The 19,327-nt window shown below is 38.8% G+C and overlaps 2 protein-coding genes across 7 annotated transcripts; one reads left to right on the top strand and one right to left on the bottom strand.

Moving 5' to 3' along the window:
* Nucleotides 1–87: 87 nt before the first annotated feature.
* Nucleotides 88–10,898, top strand: LOC133624558 (glutaryl-CoA dehydrogenase, mitochondrial-like). The gene is made up of 12 exons (XM_061988218.1): nucleotides 88–235; nucleotides 1,949–2,055; nucleotides 2,182–2,214; nucleotides 2,294–2,434; nucleotides 3,523–3,585; nucleotides 3,660–3,830; nucleotides 3,917–4,046; nucleotides 6,331–6,547; nucleotides 6,709–6,812; nucleotides 8,329–8,454; nucleotides 8,538–8,698; nucleotides 10,057–10,898. Exons 2-12 carry the CDS (start codon nucleotides 1,956–1,958, stop codon nucleotides 10,128–10,130), a joined length of 1,320 nt encoding a protein of 439 aa, XP_061844202.1. The 5' UTR covers nucleotides 88–235; nucleotides 1,949–1,955; the 3' UTR covers nucleotides 10,131–10,898.
* Nucleotides 10,899–11,235: 337 nt separating this feature from the next.
* On the bottom strand, nucleotides 11,236–16,052 carry syce2 (synaptonemal complex central element protein 2). Of its 6 annotated transcripts, XM_072916404.1 has the most exons (7): nucleotides 15,994–16,052; nucleotides 15,842–15,926; nucleotides 15,659–15,752; nucleotides 15,514–15,566; nucleotides 12,104–12,202; nucleotides 11,919–11,980; nucleotides 11,236–11,840 (listed from the first exon to the last, which is right to left on the bottom strand). In XM_072916404.1, the coding sequence occupies exons 5-7, from the start codon at nucleotides 12,170–12,172 to the stop codon at nucleotides 11,453–11,455; spliced, it is 519 nt and encodes a 172-aa protein (XP_072772505.1). In that variant the 5' UTR covers nucleotides 12,173–12,202; nucleotides 15,514–15,566; nucleotides 15,659–15,752; nucleotides 15,842–15,926; nucleotides 15,994–16,052; the 3' UTR covers nucleotides 11,236–11,452. The 6 variants fall into 6 exon arrangements, with proteins under 6 accessions (XP_072772505.1, XP_072772504.1, XP_061844203.1 ...); XM_072916403.1 differs by having other exon boundaries at nucleotides 15,842–16,046; XM_061988219.1 differs by lacking the exons at nucleotides 15,514–15,566; nucleotides 15,659–15,752.
* Nucleotides 16,053–19,327: the final 3,275 nt, after the last annotated feature.

A 19,327-nucleotide genomic window follows, 5' to 3' on the forward strand; every position in this document is an offset into this window, starting at 1 on the left:
TTTCATTCCCCAATAATATAGGCTATGTAACGTCGTTGCATAACGACAGAGAATTGCGCAACTGCCAGCGGCTGCTGGCGCTAATGCCGCCAATGTCATCACCTATCATGGCGGAAAAGAACGCCCACCCAAGGACGTGACGTACGGACGTGACGTAACACAAGCTGAAATCTTACTTAAGCAACTTTTCCAGGTCGCTTCTCCGTTACAACTCATCAGAAAACCCGAGGAACAGGTAAAAAAATCTACTTTGCTAACATAGACGCAGATTGAAATGATTAACTTAGAGACGTTTACTGGAATGTAACAGTTAAAAACAATGCAAACCAACGTGTTCTTACATTGTCTTGTAACTAATGCTGCCAAGCGACCGGAATTGTGTTTCATAACAAAATCACGAAAGAGGCTCTCAGTATAGATCAGGGGTCGGCAACCCAAAATGTTGAAAGAGTCATATTGGACCGAAAATACAAAACAAAAATCTGTCTGGAGCCACAAAAAATTAAAAGCCTTATATAAGTGTTATAATGAAGGCAACACATGATGTAAGTGTCTATATTAGCTATTTTAGCCTACTATCAAAGGCTCACGCAAATCTTTGTTAACACAAAGGTTGTATTTTAATTTTTATTCTACACATTTTTGCAACATTGGAAATCCATCCATCCATTTTCTACCGCTTATTCCCTTCGGGGTCGCGGGGGGCGCTGGAGCCTATCTCAGCTACAATCGGGCGGAAGGCGGGGTACACCCTGGACAAGTCGCCACCTCATCGCAGGGCCGACACAGATAGACAGACAACATTCACACTCACATTCACACACTAGGGCCAATTTAGTGTTGCCAATCAACCTATCCCCAGGTGCATGTCTTTGGAGGTGGGAGGAAACCGGAGTACCCGGAGGGAACCCACGCAGTCACTGGGAGAACATGCAAACTCCACACAGAAAGATCCCGAGCCTGGGATTGAACCCCAGACTACTCAGCACCTTCGTATTGTGAGGCAGACGCACTAACCCCTCTGCCACCGAAATGATTAGTAAAATGGAGGCTTCTCACAGGATGAGATAACATCTGGAAATTACTGGCACAGAATGGCCAAAGGTATAGATGTGTGTGTCCAAGTGTAAGGATTTATTTATTACAATCTTTGCAAGTTGGGTAACGTTTGTTGTGGTCTGGAACAACACGGCACTCAAACAATGATGAGAAATGCAGCCAATATTACATACATATAATGTGTCACGAGACATGCGCATATACATTAAATACACTGATGACATAAGTAAAGGAAATTAAATGAGCTCAAATATACCCACAAAAAAAAAAAAAAAAAAAAATATATATATATATATATATATATATATATATATATACCCACAAATGAGGCACAATGATGCAATATGTACATACAGCTAGCCTAAATAGCATGTTAGCACCGATTAGCTTGCAGTCATGGATTGACCAAAATATGCCTGACTCCAGCAAATCAATAAAATCAACAAAGCTCACCTTTGTGGATTCACGCACAGCATAAAACGTTTGGTGGACAAAATGAGACAAAGAAGAAGTGGCATAAAACACGTCTTTCTGTGGCAGCATCGGAGAAAGTTGTACATGTAAACAAACTACGATGAGTTCAAGGGTCGCTGAAATTAGGACAAAACTGTGCTTGCCAAATACTCTCATTAGTGAAGCATGCATAATATAAACAGTGGGATTTCTAACAATTAGCAAGGTTTGTGTCATGTTTGTTCTCCTACAGAAAATATATTAAAACTAAAAAAAAAACATTTTTCTTCATCTTTTTCCATTTTTACACATCTCTGAAAGAGGTCCAGGGAGCCACTAGGGCGGCGCTAAAGAGCCGCGGGTTGCTGACCCCTGGTATAGATTTATCAACAAAGTTTGATAAAGTCATTGAATTTTCTTTTTCTTCTTTATTCAGTGAAAATATGGCTCTCCGAAGTATCACCCGTCTGCTGTCCAACACCCCAAAGTGTGCAGCTGTCCTTGTGTGTAGAGCCCAAGGTACAGCTGCTGCCATTCACAAAGGTAACACTGAAGAAGTGCATTTTCCTTTAAATTGTCTCCTAAAATGGATTTTCTGAAAAATAGGCAAAAGCCTAAAGGTATAAGACATACAAATGTTTTATGTTTGCTTTTTCCCCCCTCAAACAGATGCCGAGGAAGTAAAAAAGGCTTCTAAGGGAGGTAAGTATACCACTTACAGGAAATGTTCTTCCTGCAAGTGATGGTGACATAACAGCCGAATGCATGTTTTGACCCTCAGCTAAAGTGTCATTCAACTGGCGTGACGCTCTGGACCTGGAGGGTCAGCTGACGGAGGAGGAGATTATGATCCGGGACTCCTTCCGCAACTACTGCCAAGAAAAACTCATGCCACGCATCCTTATGGCCAACAGACACGAACGTGAGAGAAGCACACTTCAACTAGATGAGGCCATTCCTAAAGGAATTGCGTGTGAATGCTCCAATGCTGAAGTTGAACTGAAATGCTGACAGAATGTAGTATGAATGTAAGAATAGTTTGAATGTTGAAATGGTTTGAATAAGTTGTTAAATGTGCGAAAAATTGATAATTCATTTTGAATGGGGAAAATATCCCTAAAAACTGTGAATTTTGTAATTGTTGAAAGAGAGCACACAATTCCTGAACAGGCTGAATATTTTGAAGTTGGAACGGTTTGAATCGGATAAAAAATGTGGGAGTTGTGGAACTTTGAAAAATGTCCCATGCATTTCATTGTGAATTTCATGGAAATTTGGGAATTTCGGTAAAAGAGGGAATTATTTGGAACATGCTAAATAATTTGAATGTTCTGAATGAGTTCAAACAGTTGGTGTTGGAATTTTCAAATGGGTCGAGAAATGTTGAAGTCGTAACATTTTGAATTGAGAAATGGTATTAAAGAATTTCAGGAAAACCAGGAATTTTTCCAGTTCAAAAAACTGCTTTGTTTTTTGTCCTGATTAAGAGGAATGTTTGGACGGTGGAACGGTTGAAGTGGGTTGAAAAATGTGGAAGGGGTAGTCGACAGAAAAAAGGGTGATAAAAGGGTTTGGAAAAACGGGAATTCCTGGAAATGTTTTGAACTTGAAAAAAATAATAGTTTGAATGTGCAGGATGAGTGGAAAATGTTTAAGATGGAATGGTTTGAATCGATTGAAAAATGTAGAAATTGTGGAAGTTTGAAAAAATGGCTAATTCATTTTGAATGGGAAAAATGTCCTAGTAAAACCTGGAATTATGGGAAATCTGGGAATTTTTGGAATTTGTCAAGGAAAGCCCACGATTCCCGAATAGGCCAAACAGTTTGAAGTTGGAACAGTTTGAATCGGATGAAAAATGTGGAAGGTAGAGCGTGTCAAAATCTGGAGAAGAAGAAGAAGTTTAATAAATAGATGAATTTTGGGGTAGAAAATCATATGCTTTGGAGCATTCACACAATTACACCTTTTAATTAATATTTGATTGCCGGTTTGCGTTTCCCCTGACAGATTTCCACCGTGAGATTGTCTCCGAAATGGGAGAATTGGGTGTCCTAGGCCCCACTATTAAAGGTAAAGAAAAATACACCACTGTCACGTGTTGTATGTTTGACCATCATGCTCTATTACGCGATGCCGCTCTGCAGGTTATGGCTGTGCGGGAACAAGTTATGTGGCTTACGGCTTGATTGCCAGAGAGGTGGAGAGAGTTGACAGTGGTTATCGCTCAGTCATGAGTGTCCAGTCTTCACTGGTAATGCACCCTATCAACGCCTACGGCACAGAGGCCCAGAAGGAGAAATACATTCCCAGGCTTGGTGAGGACTTGCAACACTCGACAAGGATAAATAAAACATTTAAAAAAAGTAATATGTATTCCTAACTTTGTGTGTGTATACTCCAGCACGTGGTGAAATCCTTGGTTGTTTTGGCTTGACGGAGCCAAACCATGGCAGTGATCCCAGCGGTATGGAGACCAAGGCCACCTACAACCCATCCAGTGCTACCTTCACCATCAGCGGAGCCAAAACATGGTAGGTCAACATTAAATAAATTTTATTTACGTACTAAGGATGTATTAAAGCATTATGACATTACAAATATACTATCAGTCAGTTTGTTTGTTACTTTTGGTGGTATTCCATCAGGGGAATCTGTTTGCCGCTTAGATTTTAGATTGTAAAACATGGGTTTGTTTTTAGCTTATAATGAAATTGTATCACAGTAAGATCTCAATGGTAAATGGGTTATACTTGTATAGCGCTTTTCTACCTTCAAGGTACTCAAAGCGCTTTGACACTATTTCCACATTCACCCATGGTGGGAGCTGCCATGCCTAAGGCCCTAACCACGACCCATCAGGAGCAAGGGTGAAGTGTCTTGCTCAAGGACACAACGGACGTGACAAGCTTGGTAGAAGGTGGGGATTGAACCAGGAACCCTCATGTTGTTGGCACGGCCACTCTCCCAACTGCTCCACGCCGTCCCCATGATACAACGTCCCCTTCAACATGATACACATGTTGAAGGGGTCATGTGATTTTTTTGTTTACCTATAAAACCCTTCCTTGTGGTCTACATACCATGTAGTGGTGGTGCTTTGGCCAAATTTTGCATACCGGTAGATTTGTTTTACAGATCATCTTCAAGCCGCTTTCTGACTGTCTCTGCAGAATGCGCCGTTTTGTGGGCGGTCGCATTTACGTGCCAAAGTCCTCCTTCAAGGCCATGCCCCCTTTGACTACATCTCCACCCCTTCAGCCATGTTGTAGCTTTTAGCGCTTCCATATCGAGTCTTAACTGGTGAAATGGTAACAGTGGCGGATTTGAGCATGCATGTGGACATACGAGCCAGTCTGCCCCACAACAAAGGGATTGAAGAAAAATAGGAAACTTATTAACTACACCTTTTGGACGACAACTATATGAAAATGGTAAACTCGCGCAAAGTTGTTTGGGTAAACCTCGACCATAAGTGGAGATACCCGCTTAAGTGACACAGGCAAAATACGTCACTAAAGTCTAAAAGAGTATGGGGTATCGGACTGTCTGATTGTGGCGGTCCGCTCCCTGTATGATCAGTGTCAGAGGTTGGTCCGCATTGCCGGCAGTAAGTCGGACCTGTTTCCAGTGAGGGGTGGACTCTGCTAAGGCTGCCCTTTGTCACCGATTCTGTTCAGAACTTTTATGGACAGAATTTCTAGGCGCAGTCAAGGCGTTGAGAGGATCCGGATTGGTGGCTGCAGGATTAGGTCTCTGCTTTTTGCAGATGATGTGGTCCTGATTGCTTCATCTGGCCATGATCTTCAGCTCTCACTGGATCGGTTCGCAGCCGAGTGTGAAGCGACTGGGATGAGAATCAGCACCTCCAAGTCAGAGTCCATGGTTCTCGCCCGGAAAAGGGTGGAGTGACATCTCCGAGTTGGGGAAGAGATCTTGCCCCATGTGGAGGAGTTCAAGTACCTCGGAGTCTTGTTCACGAGTGATGGAAGAGTGGAACGTGAGATCGACAGGCGGATCGGTGCGTCGTCTTCAGTATTGCGGACGCTGTATCGATCCGTTGTGGTGAAGAAGGAGCTGAGCCGGAAGGCAAAGCTCTCAATTTACCGGTCGATCTACGTTCCCATCCTCACCTATGGTCATGAGCTTTGGGTTGTGACCGAAAGGACAAGATCACGGGTATAAGCGGCCGAAATGAGTTTCCTCCGTCGGGTGGCGGGTCTCTCTCTTAGAGATAAGGTGAGAAGCTCTGCCATCTGGGGGGAGCTCAAAGTAAAGCCACTGCTCCTCCACATCGAGAGGAGCCAGATGAGGTGGTTTGGGCATCTGGTCAGGATGCCACCCGAACGCTTCCCTAGGGAGGTGTTTAGGGCACGCCTGACCGGTAGGAGGTCATGAGGAAGACCCAGGACACGTTGGGAAGACTGTCTCCTAACTGGCCTGGGAACGCCTCTGGATCCCCCGGGAGGAGCTGGACGGAGTGGGTGGGGAGAGGGAAGTCTGGGCTTTTCTGCTTAGGCTGCTGCCCCCGCGACCCGACCTCTGCTATGCGGAAGAAAATGGATGGATAAAATCTAAAAGTCCAAACGGTTTGGTTGGAGCATGTTTTGAAGAAGGCAAGGATGTTTTATAAATATCTACACCATGGTCCCATGGTTTGATTTCACATTTTCAGGATTTATGGCGATCCCAAATATACCAAAAGGGGCACCAACATGTGAGAAAAGTTGGTTTTGCATAAGAGGACCCCATTAACTTGCAATGCTTTACCCACTTACCTAATCGATAGATGCTCTCTTCCCGACTCTGCTCCTCTAGGATCACTAATTCCCCTGTCGCAGACATCGCAGTGGTGTGGGCCAAGTGTGAAGACGGAAAGGTGCGTGGCTTCATCCTGGAGCGTGGCATGAAGGGGTTCGCCACTCCAAAGATAGAAGGCAAGTTCTCACTGAGGGCCTCTGCCACTGGAATGATCCTCATGGATGAAGTAGAAGTTCCCCAGGAGAACCTGCTGCCAAACGTCTCTGGTCTGGCTGTAAGTCTTTCCGCTCCTGTGGGCCAAACTAATCTCCTAGTTTGTTTCATTTCTGCAATGATAATGTTATTATATATACGGTACACTCACTGGTCACTTCATTGTGTGCGCCTATGTACATAATGAATATAAATATGTAATTGTGCTTTTCTTGTCACCAGGGTCCCTTTGGCTGTCTCAACAATGCTCGTTATGGCATTGCATGGGGAGCCCTGGGAGCAGCTGAATTTTGTTTCCATGCAGCGAGACAATACACTCTGGACAGGTACTTTCTATTACTTAATGTCCCAAAAAGTCTGGACAAAGCTGCAACATGACCGCTAATTGATGTCAATGCGGTCAGCTAAATTTTAGAACTGTCTGCATTACTTTATTTACAATAAATAAATATTCGATTATTGGCGTGTACTAATCGATTTTACAATCCTCCATGTCCGAATTGCGATGCATCTGAAAATCGATATTTCCCCCACTTCTAGTGTTTGTACAGACAAGCCTGTCTGATACTCATGTTTCGCTCACGTGAAATTCTTTGGGGTCAATCTCTGGACTTGGTTGCTGAATACTCCACTTGCAGCTTTAAAAGACATTTCAGTCAGATGTAAACAAATTGTTTGTTTGCAAAGAGATCATTTCACTTACCTTTTTTTACTGAACAAGTTACATAAAGGTTAGCAATGTGTCTACGCAGGGGTGTGTCAGTTCAGGCTTTTGTAAAGTTTGAAGATTTGTTTTTGTAATTTAGTATATGATATTTATTAGTTTATTATTGATATAAAATTAATATAGCTCGAAAGTTCAATAATAAGGTCGTTTGAATCAAATTTAAGAATGTTTAAGACTACCTAGACCTCCCATCAAAAATACAAAATGGTTTGTTTCCACCTGGTTAGCGGCAAACCTAACTTGGAACATTTCACTCAACACAGATGTCATAACAAATCTCACCTTTAAGCATTCACACACCGCAATAGCATTTTGGAACAAGGATGAGGTGATTAAAGAAAGGTAAAATATAATAAATATTTGTGGCAGCATAGGAGAAACTATGTTTAAGTTTCACTTTTGCATTTGATTGCCCATAACTGTGGTGTGTTTAAAGATCCTCAAAGCCTGAAACCGAAGGGCCACTATTTTTTCAACCCCCATTAATGCACTAATATAATAAACATAATAATGATGAATAATGATTTGTCTTATCCACAGATGACAACCCTGTGAGAATCAGATAATCTCTATTTTACAATCTGAAGTAAAGGGAAATGTTAAACATGTCATATTTATAATCATATTTAAGTGAATAATGTAACGTTAAACAACTATTTAAAATCACATTCTAACCACTTTGTATTAATTAATTAATTATTCCAATCTTTAAAAAGTCAAAAACCTAATAAAGGATTTCACATGTGTTTTTTAAAAAGCTGTTTTCAACCAAATCCATACAATAACTATTATTTTTTGTGCAAGTAAACATACCAAATGTCTGTGTATGAGGCAGAGACGTTGGGTTTAGAATGTTATGGGGGGACCCAGAATTTGGTGCTACGCTCGTGTGTCTACATGACAAATAATCTTCAAAAATAGGTTTTCTTGAATTTTCTTGAAGCTCGTAAGTAGGAACTTCACTTTCCAATGAATGCACCCTTTACCAAGTTTTATGGAATGCAACACACGATTATGCATGTCTAATGTGAAACGTTTTATTCTGTGAGACTGTTGACCCAGTGTCAGTTCTTCAATAAAACATTTTGATGTAACTATGTTTGTGCTCCAATCAGAATCCAATTTGGGGTGCCACTGGCCAGGAACCAGCTTATGCAAAAGAAAATGGCAGACATGTTGACGGAGATCACCATTGGACTACAATCATGCTTGTCCCTGGGAAGACTAATTGATGAGAAGAAGTAAGTCCTCCTGTGTGACTACAGTAACATCGTCTTGGTATTTAAAAGGGTTTCCATTATTGTACTTGTTCTCATCCAAACAGAGCAGCTCCAGAGATGATCTCCATGCTGAAAAGAAATAGCTGTGGCAAAGCTTTGGATATCGCAAGACAAGCCAGGGATATGTTGGGAGGAAACGGGATCGCTGATGAGTATCACATCATCCGCCATGTTTTGAACCTCGAGGCTGTTAACACCTATGAGGGTAAATACTCGATAGTAACATATTGTATTGTATATACAGAGGTGGGTAGTATTACTTTACATGTACTTAAGTAACTTATTGGATAAATTGTATTTGGTTTTAATGCAACATAATTTTTACTTTTACTTGAGTATTTTGGTTAAAAAGAAACAACACCTTTTACTCTGTTAGATTGTAGTTGAATTCCGCTACATTTATTCATATAGTCTAAATATTAATTTTACAATCTTTTGATTACTGAGGACATTGTTTGGCTTGTCAGAGAGACTTCTTCCCGTGGGTTGAGTCACGTGACTCAATTTCACCAATCAAACTGAGCTGGGCAGTCACATGTCCGCACACGGCGGCCCCACACTGTAAAAAGTGAGAAGTAGACAAACGAAGGTTTACCTTACAAACTATGAAAACGAACAGCATTATCGTGCGCTCTCACCCGTGTCAGTAGAAATGTTCACATTTCAGCCTACAAGAATTCCACTTCTAACTAGAGAAACATATTGTAGATGTTAGCTGCACATGCTAACAATAGCTCTGTTATGACTGTAAAATGTGCATTGTTTGTGGTACATGCTGTGACTCACAAGCACACACATCAACTATGTTGTAGTGCAAGTACAAGAAAAAAAAACTGCTACTAAACAAATGAGAAGTTACTCGTACTTGAGTACCGTAGTTTTTTTTCTTGAATACTTACTCTTACTGATGTAATTATTTGGAATAATACTTTTTTACTTTTACTTGAGTCATATTACTCTAAAGCAAGTGTGTCAAACTTGTTTTTGAAGGCCACATTGCAATTATGGCTGCCCAAAAAGGGCCAAATGTGACAGTATATGAATATAAATGTGCAACAGCCTTGTTACACCATTTGCATAGGAAACTCTTTGATTACTATAATTTTCAATAACCGATTGGTGGGTAACTTGCTTTTCTTGTTGCAGGATCAAATAGTAAAGTGAACAACATATGTAATTGGATGCAGTACATTTTGTCAAAATTGCAAAAATAGTACATGCATTTTGTCAGAAAGTTTTTCATTGCTAGCCTTTTTTATCGGGCCACATAAAATGCGGCATATCACATGAAATAACGCGGCGGACCACATAATATGATGTGGCGGGCTAGATTTGGTCCCTGAGCTTTGAGTTTGACACCTGTGCTCTATAGTAATGGTACTCTAACTTGAGTACAATTTTTGCATAATCTACCCACCTCTGTATATGTAATTTATATTGGCGATTTTAAAACATTTAAAAAAAAATGAACGCAGTTAGGTACATCGACCACAAGAGGTCAGTGATGTATTTTACAAAAAGGGTTAAAGCTGTATTTATTTATTGTGCTTTCTCTTTTTGCAGGAACTCATGACATCCATGCCTTGATTCTTGGCAGAGCAATAACTGGACTACAGTCTTTTACAGTCGGAAAGTAGCATTTTTAAAATGGAATGTCAATCATTTGCAACCTGGTGAACACCACATTTTGAGATTGAATGGGAAGACAATGGTCAATCAGTTTTCAAACGCCCTGGTTTAGATAAAAATGTTCACCAAAAATAGGTTTTGGTTTCGGAACCACTAACCACTTTTTGGTTTGTGTTTCAGGACGACTAATCACTTTTTGTTTTGTGCTTTTATTATTGAGTACAGCTGCAAATTACAACACAGTAGATCCGAATAAAGTTGCAGCATTCAGTAATAGTCCAATCAAAGACAATTAGAGCAGTCTGTGTTTTTAGAGCGTCACTGAACACGCCACACCGCTACAGTAAATCAACTGTCCTCTGTAGTTCTGTCAACAGCAAAGCTGCCTGATCGCATCAGTTGATGTAAACAAAGTTGTGGAAACACACGGCCGCTGTCCGTGCGTTCTTGGATACACCACAAGTTGGGTAGCACTTTGAATAATAAGGTGAGAAACACTATTGAATTAAAGAAAGTAGTCGAAGCAAAGTACCAAGGTTGTGTTGGTAGGGATCGTCTTCAATTAAGGTAAAAGTGACGTTAAGTATTTATTTATCAATTTCATATGCATTTTGAATTGTTTTCTGCATGTTAAACTATAATTATTCTTTATAAAAGTGTATTGTGGTAACATATTTGGGTGCTTAGAACGAATTAACTGGAGTTACATTATCAGTTGGATAGTGCTTCAGTTTTTCTACAAATCATTTTGGAATAAATTACAAATGGAAAACTGAGGTACCACTGTATTTCACTACCTGATGAACTCAATGTTTTGAGGGATTGTTTGGTGGACAAACCTGAGCACTTTGCAGGGCGCATTTTAACTTGGGAAATATTTTACATTACTAAAATACAATGCATGGGAAAGACTTTATAGTTGTCGTACCAGGTCAATATTTAGGTCAACAAAGAAAATCATTGGGTCAAAGTTATATTAGTACAGTCTAAAGTGTAACTAATATATTTCGGATTTTGACAGGGAAAATTTGAAGTATAATGCTGTAAGAGATACGTTTTATTTTGTGATATTGTCATATGACTTGCAAAACGAGGTTGGCCACAATAAAACTGCTGCCCTCTAACTTGTGTTGGTTTTTGTCTTTGTGGAAAATCACATGCAAACGCTTATGCTACATCACAGTGAAACAGGAAAATATCAAAGACTGCTGAGGGAAACAAACTGAAATCTGAACTGTTGCTTCAAAAGTTCCAAGGCCATCAATATTTTCTGACTGACAAGAGGTAGAAATAACTAACCACTGAGAACAATGTTAGTGAACTTGACCTATTATGTTGCCGGTTGTGACGGCTGGTCGATGGCGAGGTTCTCTCGAATGTTTGCCAGTACGCTACTGGCTTCCAGGAGCTCATTTTGGAGAACTGAGCATCTCTCTAGTACCTCAGTCAACTCCTGCAGCTTCACCTCCATCACAACACTGTTTTCTTCATAGGCTATGTACATGTCCTGCTTCATCTGCTGGCACATCTCGGTCACCTTTGGAAGGCCACCTTGATAAATTTTGCTATCTACAGCTACACAACTTTTTTTTTTAGTCAATACCTTCTCCAGTATTGTCTCTTGAAAGTCTTCGATTTCTTTCTGGTCACTGGTGCGGCGGTCGTGAACCTTCTGCACCAGATCCTGCACTCTTGTGCTGATGTCATTCACAATGGAGCTGCAAGGACAATTAAAATAGCAGCAGGCTCATTGGAATGCCAGGATTAATTTATAGATGGCCAAAAAAGTATAATACTTGGAATTCTCCTCTTGAATGTCAGGCCTGCTCACACTTGGCCCAGGCTCTGTCTCTTTTACCTGTAACAACAGCAAAGCGCCATGAGTAGTCACAGTCACAGAATTATTGATTGACAACATTTAACTACAATCCTGCAAACACAATAACAATTATAGAGAAATATCACAGAAATCATCAGATACCATTTGTGGATCTGCACATCCCACTTTCTGGGTTGAATGTAAGGGAAGTTCGTCGAAGAAAAAGTCCATAACTGATCACTCAGACTCAGTTGAGGTAATCTAGAGTTACAACAAAGTTAAATGTTACTGACAAATAATCAGTGTTCCACTCACACTCAAATATGCATTCTATTTACTAACTAGACGATGCAATTCCTAAGGGAATTCCGTGTGAATGCTCCAACGCTGAAGTTGAACTGAAATCCTGGATTTTTTTTTAGAATTGTTGAAGGAGAGCACACAATTCCTAAACAGGCTGAATATTTAGAAGTTGGAACAGTTTGAATCAGATTAAAAATGTGGGAGTTGTGGAATTCTGAAGAATGTCCCATTTCAATGGAAATTTCCCCAAAATTTGGGAAAAGAGGGAATTTTTTTGAAAATGGTAAAAAACTTGAATGGTCTGAATGAGTTGAAATGGTTGGTGTTAGAATTTTTCAAATCGGTCGAGAAAATGTAGTAACATGTTGAATTGAGAAATGGTATTACGGAATTCCTGATTACCGGGAATTTTTCCAGTTAAAAAAACAACTTCATTTTTTTTGTCTTGATTAAGAGGAATGTTTGACGGTAGAACGGTTGAAATGCGTTGACAAATGTGGAAGGAGTAGTCGCCAGAAAAAACGGTGGAAATAAGGCTTTGGAAAACCAGGAATTCTGGAAAATCCTGGAATTTTTTTGAGCTTGGAAAAAGGTAGTTTAAATTTCCAGGATGGTGGAATGTGTTGAAGGTGGTATGGTTTGAATCGTTTGAAATGTGGAAGTTTGAAAAATAGCCAATTCATTTTGAATGGGAAAAATGTCGCAGAAAACCTGGAAATGTGGGAAATTTTGGAATTTATCAAGGCTAAGCCCGCGATTCCCGAATAGGCTGAACAGTTTGAAGTTGGAACGGTTTGAATCGGTTGAAAAATGTGGAAGGTAGAGCGTGCCTGAATCTGGAGAAGAAGAAGTTGAAGAAGTTTAATAAATAGATTAATTTTGGTGTAGAAAACCATATGTGTGAAAGCTTTGGAGCGTTCACACAATTATTGGTGGTCTTCAGTTTACAACATTCTGCGGTTAAGGACATGCTACAACATAATTTTAATTCTTAATCTCTAAATTTGCTCGAGAACTAGATACAGCAACTCAGAGGAAGAATACATCCTTTTGGCACTTCTTTATGCCTCCGAGGCATGAGGAAGACTCTTCTGGTGGCAACGTATAGTGAAATTAAACCTTTTAAAACGCTCGGTGGAGAAGGGGTGACATCAACATTGGCTGCATGCCCAGTAACAGCCAAACATCTTTAAGAGTAAAGATTCTATTTTGGAACAACTGGAAGACTATTCTAAGACAGATTATTAAACTGTGGTACGCGTACCACTACAAGGGCTGCAATTAGTGGTACAGCAAAAAAGTCTGTAAATATGTACTGTACATGTAGTATCACCGTTGATTATGTTTGTGCCTTGTGTCCAATATTACAGTGGCAAAATATTCCATCCATCCATCCATCCATTTTATACCGCTTATACTTGTTAAATAAAACCTCTGTATTGTTTTTAATAAATACTTAGGCCTACTATGCTACTGTATTTTAACGTTGGTCATAATGGTGGTACATGGAGACCAAGTGTTTTCTAAGTTGGTATTGGTGAAATAAGTTTGAGAACCACTGCTCTAAGAAATGGACAGCGCTAACTAGGCAGCTGTATTATTCATACGTCCTCCTCCGAGTAAGCATTTCCAGACTTCCCAGAATTGCAGGTTTTCCGGGACATTTTCCCATTCAAAATGAATTGGCCATTTTTCAAACTTCCACCATTTCCAAATTTTTCAACCGATTCAAACCATTCCACTTTCAACATATTCCACTCATCCTGGAAATTCACACTATCGTTTTTCCAAGTTAAAAAAAAATCCAGGAATTCCCTTTTTTTTGGCGACTAGTCCTTCCACATTGTTTAACCCATGTTAACCGTTCCACCGTCCAAACATTCAGGACAAAAAACGAATTAGTTTTTTGAACCGGGAAAATCCCCGGTTTTCCCGAAATTCCTTAATACCATTTCTCATTTAAAAATGGTACTACTTCAACATTTCTCGATCGATTTTAAAAATTCCAAAACCAACCATTTCAACGCATTCAGAAAATTCAAGCCTTTTAACATTTTCCCCAAAAATTCCCACTTTTCCCAAAATTCTATGAAATTCCCATTCAAATGAATGGTACATTTTTTTCAAAGTTCCACAATTCCCACATTTTTCATCCGATTCAAACCGTTCCAACTCCAAACTATTCTTACATTCACACTACATTCTGTCAGCATTTCAGTTCTATTTAATATTTGTATTACTGTATTTTGTACGTCCATGTGTTATGTACAGTGTGAGTAACTCAAGTGTTCATACAGTCATACAATTTAAGATCCGACTTACACAAAAATTCCACTCGCGTAAATGGGGACACTGTAGCATATCATCTTTATTTTTGGAGTAGTTACAGTAACATGATGGAGTTACAAGTAAAAAATATGAAAAACTATTAATCTTGACAAATGACTGCTGCAAGATGGCGGACAGCCTTATGTATGACGTGGCCAATTCGTGAGGCGTCAAGTCTAGTGCAGTGATTCTCAAACTGCGATACGTGTACCAGTAGTGGTAAGCGGGCTCGAACGAGTGGTATATCAATGAATCACTTGATTAAAATACATAGGTTTTGTTTTTTTATATATTTAAACACAGTGTTACTATTACTGTGTGTGTGGGGTGGGGGTGGGGGTGGGGCTGAGGTAGGGGAATGGTATTTTTTTTTTTGTCATAAAAAAATACAATCATGTGTGCTTACGGACTGCATCCCTGCAGACTGTATTGATCTATATTGATATATAATGTAGGAACCAGAAATATTAATAACAGAAAGACACAACCCTTTTGTGCGAATGAGTGTGAATGAGTGTAAATAGGGTAGGTAGGTTTATTGGGTTGGTGCACTAATTGTAAGTGTATCATGTGTTTTTTATGTTGATTTAATAAAAAATAAAATAAAAAAATATATATATTTTTTATTTATTTCTTGTGCGGCCGGGTACCAATCGATCCACAGACCGGTGGTTGGGGACCACTGGTCTAGAATATCCAACCGGAAGCTATAATTGTTGAAGATAAACGTGGAAACCCTCAGCGTGCACAAAATAACTTGTCAAAATGACAAAACTTGAACAAAAAGTGTGAATATGAAACCATACCAGGGCAGCTGTGGCTATGAAAGTAGCTTACCACCACCAGGTGTGAATGATTGATGGGTTCTACATGTAAAGCGACTTTGGGTACTTAGAAAAGCGCTATATAAATCCCAGTTATTATTATTATTATTATTATACCTGCTCGTGCCTGTTGCTGTCTTTAGTGATGTTAAAGCTTTAATGATTAAACTCTGAAAACAAAATAATGAAATGACGTTATTGTTAAACAAAACACACTGTAATAAGGCTCACTGTTATATATGAAAACAACATTATTACCTACCTGTTAGCGGCTAAATGCTAACTACCTAGGTTGTGCACATTGTATCATGCCTGCTGCTGTCTTCAGTGGTGTAATAAACTTTATTGACCAAACACTGAAAACAAAATAAATAACGTTTTTTCTTCAACAAAATACACTATAATAAGTCTTAATATTACCTGTGAATACGACATGATTACCTACCTGCTAGCGGCTAATTGCTAACGAGCTTTGTTGTCAACTTGCTGCTGTCTTCAGCGGCGGTGCTTTAAAAACTTTTATTCAAACACTGGAAACACATTTTTGAAATGACGGTTAAGTAATAATGTTACCAATGTGATGTTTTTAATTGCCACCTGTCGAACAATGTAGTCCAGGGCTCCCCAAAATACGGCCGGCCAGCGTCCAAAATCCGATTATAATTTTTTAAAATCTGTCCTTTCTAATCCATTTTCTACCGCTTGTTACTCTCTGTGTCTACGAGCCCCTCATATTGTCTAAACATGCTTTTTTCCATCGATAAAGTGACATCATCGCGCTCTGAATGTAAATATACATATTTATTTTATTTTTATTTATTTATTATTATTATTATTATTATTTTATTTTTTTCATCCCAATGCGGCCCCGAGCCAAAAAGTTTGGGGACCCCTGATGTAGTCCGTCTTTGAAATCATTTAAATATTATGAACGACAACAAATGCAAACAACTAAAAGATATCTACGCAGTCATTTTTTCCACCAATGAAATACTTTCTTCGTGGTGTGCGGATCGATCCAAGCTGCAGCCTACAGAGAGCAGTATTGGATCGATTCTAGTGTGGTGATTGATATTTTTCTATTCTCTTCACAAATATCATTTTTTGTAGTGTTCATGTTGTTATAGTTACACGTTTGGGTTTTGACAAAAAGGTTTGGACTGAGCGCCAATATTATTGTTTAGCCATTTCCGCACTATTGACTTTTGCGCAAACAATTGTATGAAATAAAAGGGAACAATTGTAATATTTTGTTGACATTTGTACATTGTTTTATATATCATAAATACATTTGCTGAATGAAAAAATATATTTGATCAGCTTTTTGTTTCTCTATGTGTTTTATTCTGATTGTTTTAGTACATTATTGCATATATATATTGTTAAATTAATCATAAATAAGTTTGCTTATAAAATAAAAAATGTATTCGCCTTTTGTTCCTCTATGTGTTTAATTCTGATTGTAATTACTATATTTATATATTGTTAAATTGATCACATATAGGTTTCCTTATCAAAAAAATTATTCGCCCTTTTGTTTCTCTATTTTATTGTGATTTTAATTATTACATCGTTGCATTTATATATTGTTAAATTGATCATAAATAAGCTTATGAGAAATATATATTTTTAGTCACCTTTTGTTTCTCTAGGTGTTTTATTCTTATTGTAATTATTACATTGTTTTATAGTTTTGTATTTATATATTGTTAAATTAATCACAAATAAGATTGATCATAAAATTTAATTTTTATTTGCCTTTTTTTCCTCTGTGTTTGATTCTGACTGTAATTACTATATTGCTGTATTTATATATTGTCAAATTGATCACAAATAAGTTTTTGTATAATTTTATTTGCCTTTCGTTTCTCTAAGTTTCCAGTGAGGGTTGGACTCTGCCAAGGCTGCCCTTTGTCACCGATTCTGTTCATAACTTTTATGGACAGAATTTCTAGGCGCAGTCAAGGCGTTGAGGGGATCCGGTTTGGTGGCTGCAGGATTAGGTCTCTGCTTTTTGCAGATGATGTGGTCCTGATGGCTTCATCTGGCCAGAATCTTCAGCTCTCGCTGGATCGGTTCGCAGCCGAGTGTGAAGCGACTGGGATGAGAATCAGCACCTCCAAGTCCGAGTCCATGGTTCTCGCCCGGAAAAGGGTGGAATGCCATCTTCGGGTTGGGGAGGAGACCCTGCCCCAAGTGGAGGAGTTCAAGTACCTCGGAGTCTTGTTCACGAGTGAGGGAAGAGTGGATCGTGAGATCGACAGGCGGATCGGTGCGGCGTCTTCAGTAATGCGGACGCTGTATCGATCCGTTGTGGTGAAGAAGGAGCTGAGCCGGAAGGCAAAGCTCTCAATTTACCGGTCGATCTACGTTCCCATCCTCACCTATGGCCATGAGCTTTGGGTTATGACCGAAAGGACAAGATCACGGGTACAAGCGGCCGAAATGAGTTTCCTCCGCCGGGTGGCGGGGCTCTCCCTTAGAGATAGGGTGAGAAGCTCTGTCATCCGGGGGGAGCTCAAAGTAAAGCCGCTGCTCCTCCACATCGAGAGGAGCCAGATGAGGTGGTTCGGGCATCTGGTCAGGATGCCACCCGATCGCCTCCCTCGGGAGGTGTTTAGGGCACGTCCAACCGGTAGGAGGCCACGGGGAAGACCCAGGACACGTTGAGAAGACTATGTCTCCCGGCTGGCCTGGGAACGCCTCGGGATCCCCCGGGAGGAGCTGGAACAAGTGGCTGGGGGGAGGGAAGTCTGGGCTTCCCTGCTTAGGCTGCTGCGCCCGCGACCCGACCTCGGATAAGCGGAAGAAGATGGATGGATGGATGGATGGGTTTCTCTATTTGTTTTATTCTGATTTTAATTATTACATCGTTGTATTTATATATTGTTAAATTGATCATAAATAAGCTTATGAGAAATATATATTTTTAGTCACCCTTTGTTTCTTTAGGGTTTTATTCTGATTATAATTACTATATTGCTGTATTTACATATTTTTAAATTGATCACAAGTAAGTTTCCTTATACATTTTTGTATTCGCCTTTTGTTTTTCTGTTTTATTCTGATTTAAATTATTACATAGTTGATATTATATATTGTTGAATTGATCATAAATAAGTTTGCTTATTTTTCTCTCTAGGTGTTTTATTCTGATTGTAATTATTACATTGTTTTATAGTGTTGTATTTACTTATTGTTGAATTAATCACAAATAAGTTTGCTTATAAATTTACATTTTTATTCGCCTTTTGTTCCTCTATGTGTTTAATTCTGACTGTAATTACTATATTGCTGTATTTATATGTTGTCAAATTGATCACAAATAAGTTTCCGTATACTTCTTTTATTCGCCCTTTCGTTTTATTCTGATTGTAATTATTGCTTCGTTGTATTTATATGTTGTTAAATTGATCATAAATAAGTTTGCCTATGAAAAATACATATTTTTAGTCACCTTTTTTCTCTCTAGGTGTTTTATTCTGATTGTAATTATTACATTGTTTTATAGTGTTGTATTTACTTATTGTTGAATTAATCATTAATAAGTTTGCTTATAAAATTTAATTTTTATTCACCTTTTGTTCCTCTATGTGTTTAATTCTGATTGTAATTACTATATTGCTGTATTTATATATTGTCAAATTGATCACAAATAAGTTTCCGTACACTTCTTTTATTCGCCCTTTCGTTTCTCTATTTGTTTTATTCTGATTGTAATTATTACATCCTTGTATTTATATATTGTTAAATCGATCATAAATAAGTTTGCTTATGAAAAATACATATTTTTAGTCACCTTTTGTTTCTCTATGTTTTTATTCTGATTATAATTATGACATTGTTTTATAGTGATGTATTTATATATTGTTTAATTAATCACAAATAACTTTGATCATAAAATACAATTTTCATTCGCCTTTTGTTCCTC

This window comes from Nerophis lumbriciformis, linkage group LG27 (assembly GCF_033978685.3).
Source record: "Nerophis lumbriciformis linkage group LG27, RoL_Nlum_v2.1, whole genome shotgun sequence".
NCBI classification, from domain to species: Eukaryota; Metazoa; Chordata; class Actinopteri; order Syngnathiformes; family Syngnathidae; genus Nerophis; species Nerophis lumbriciformis.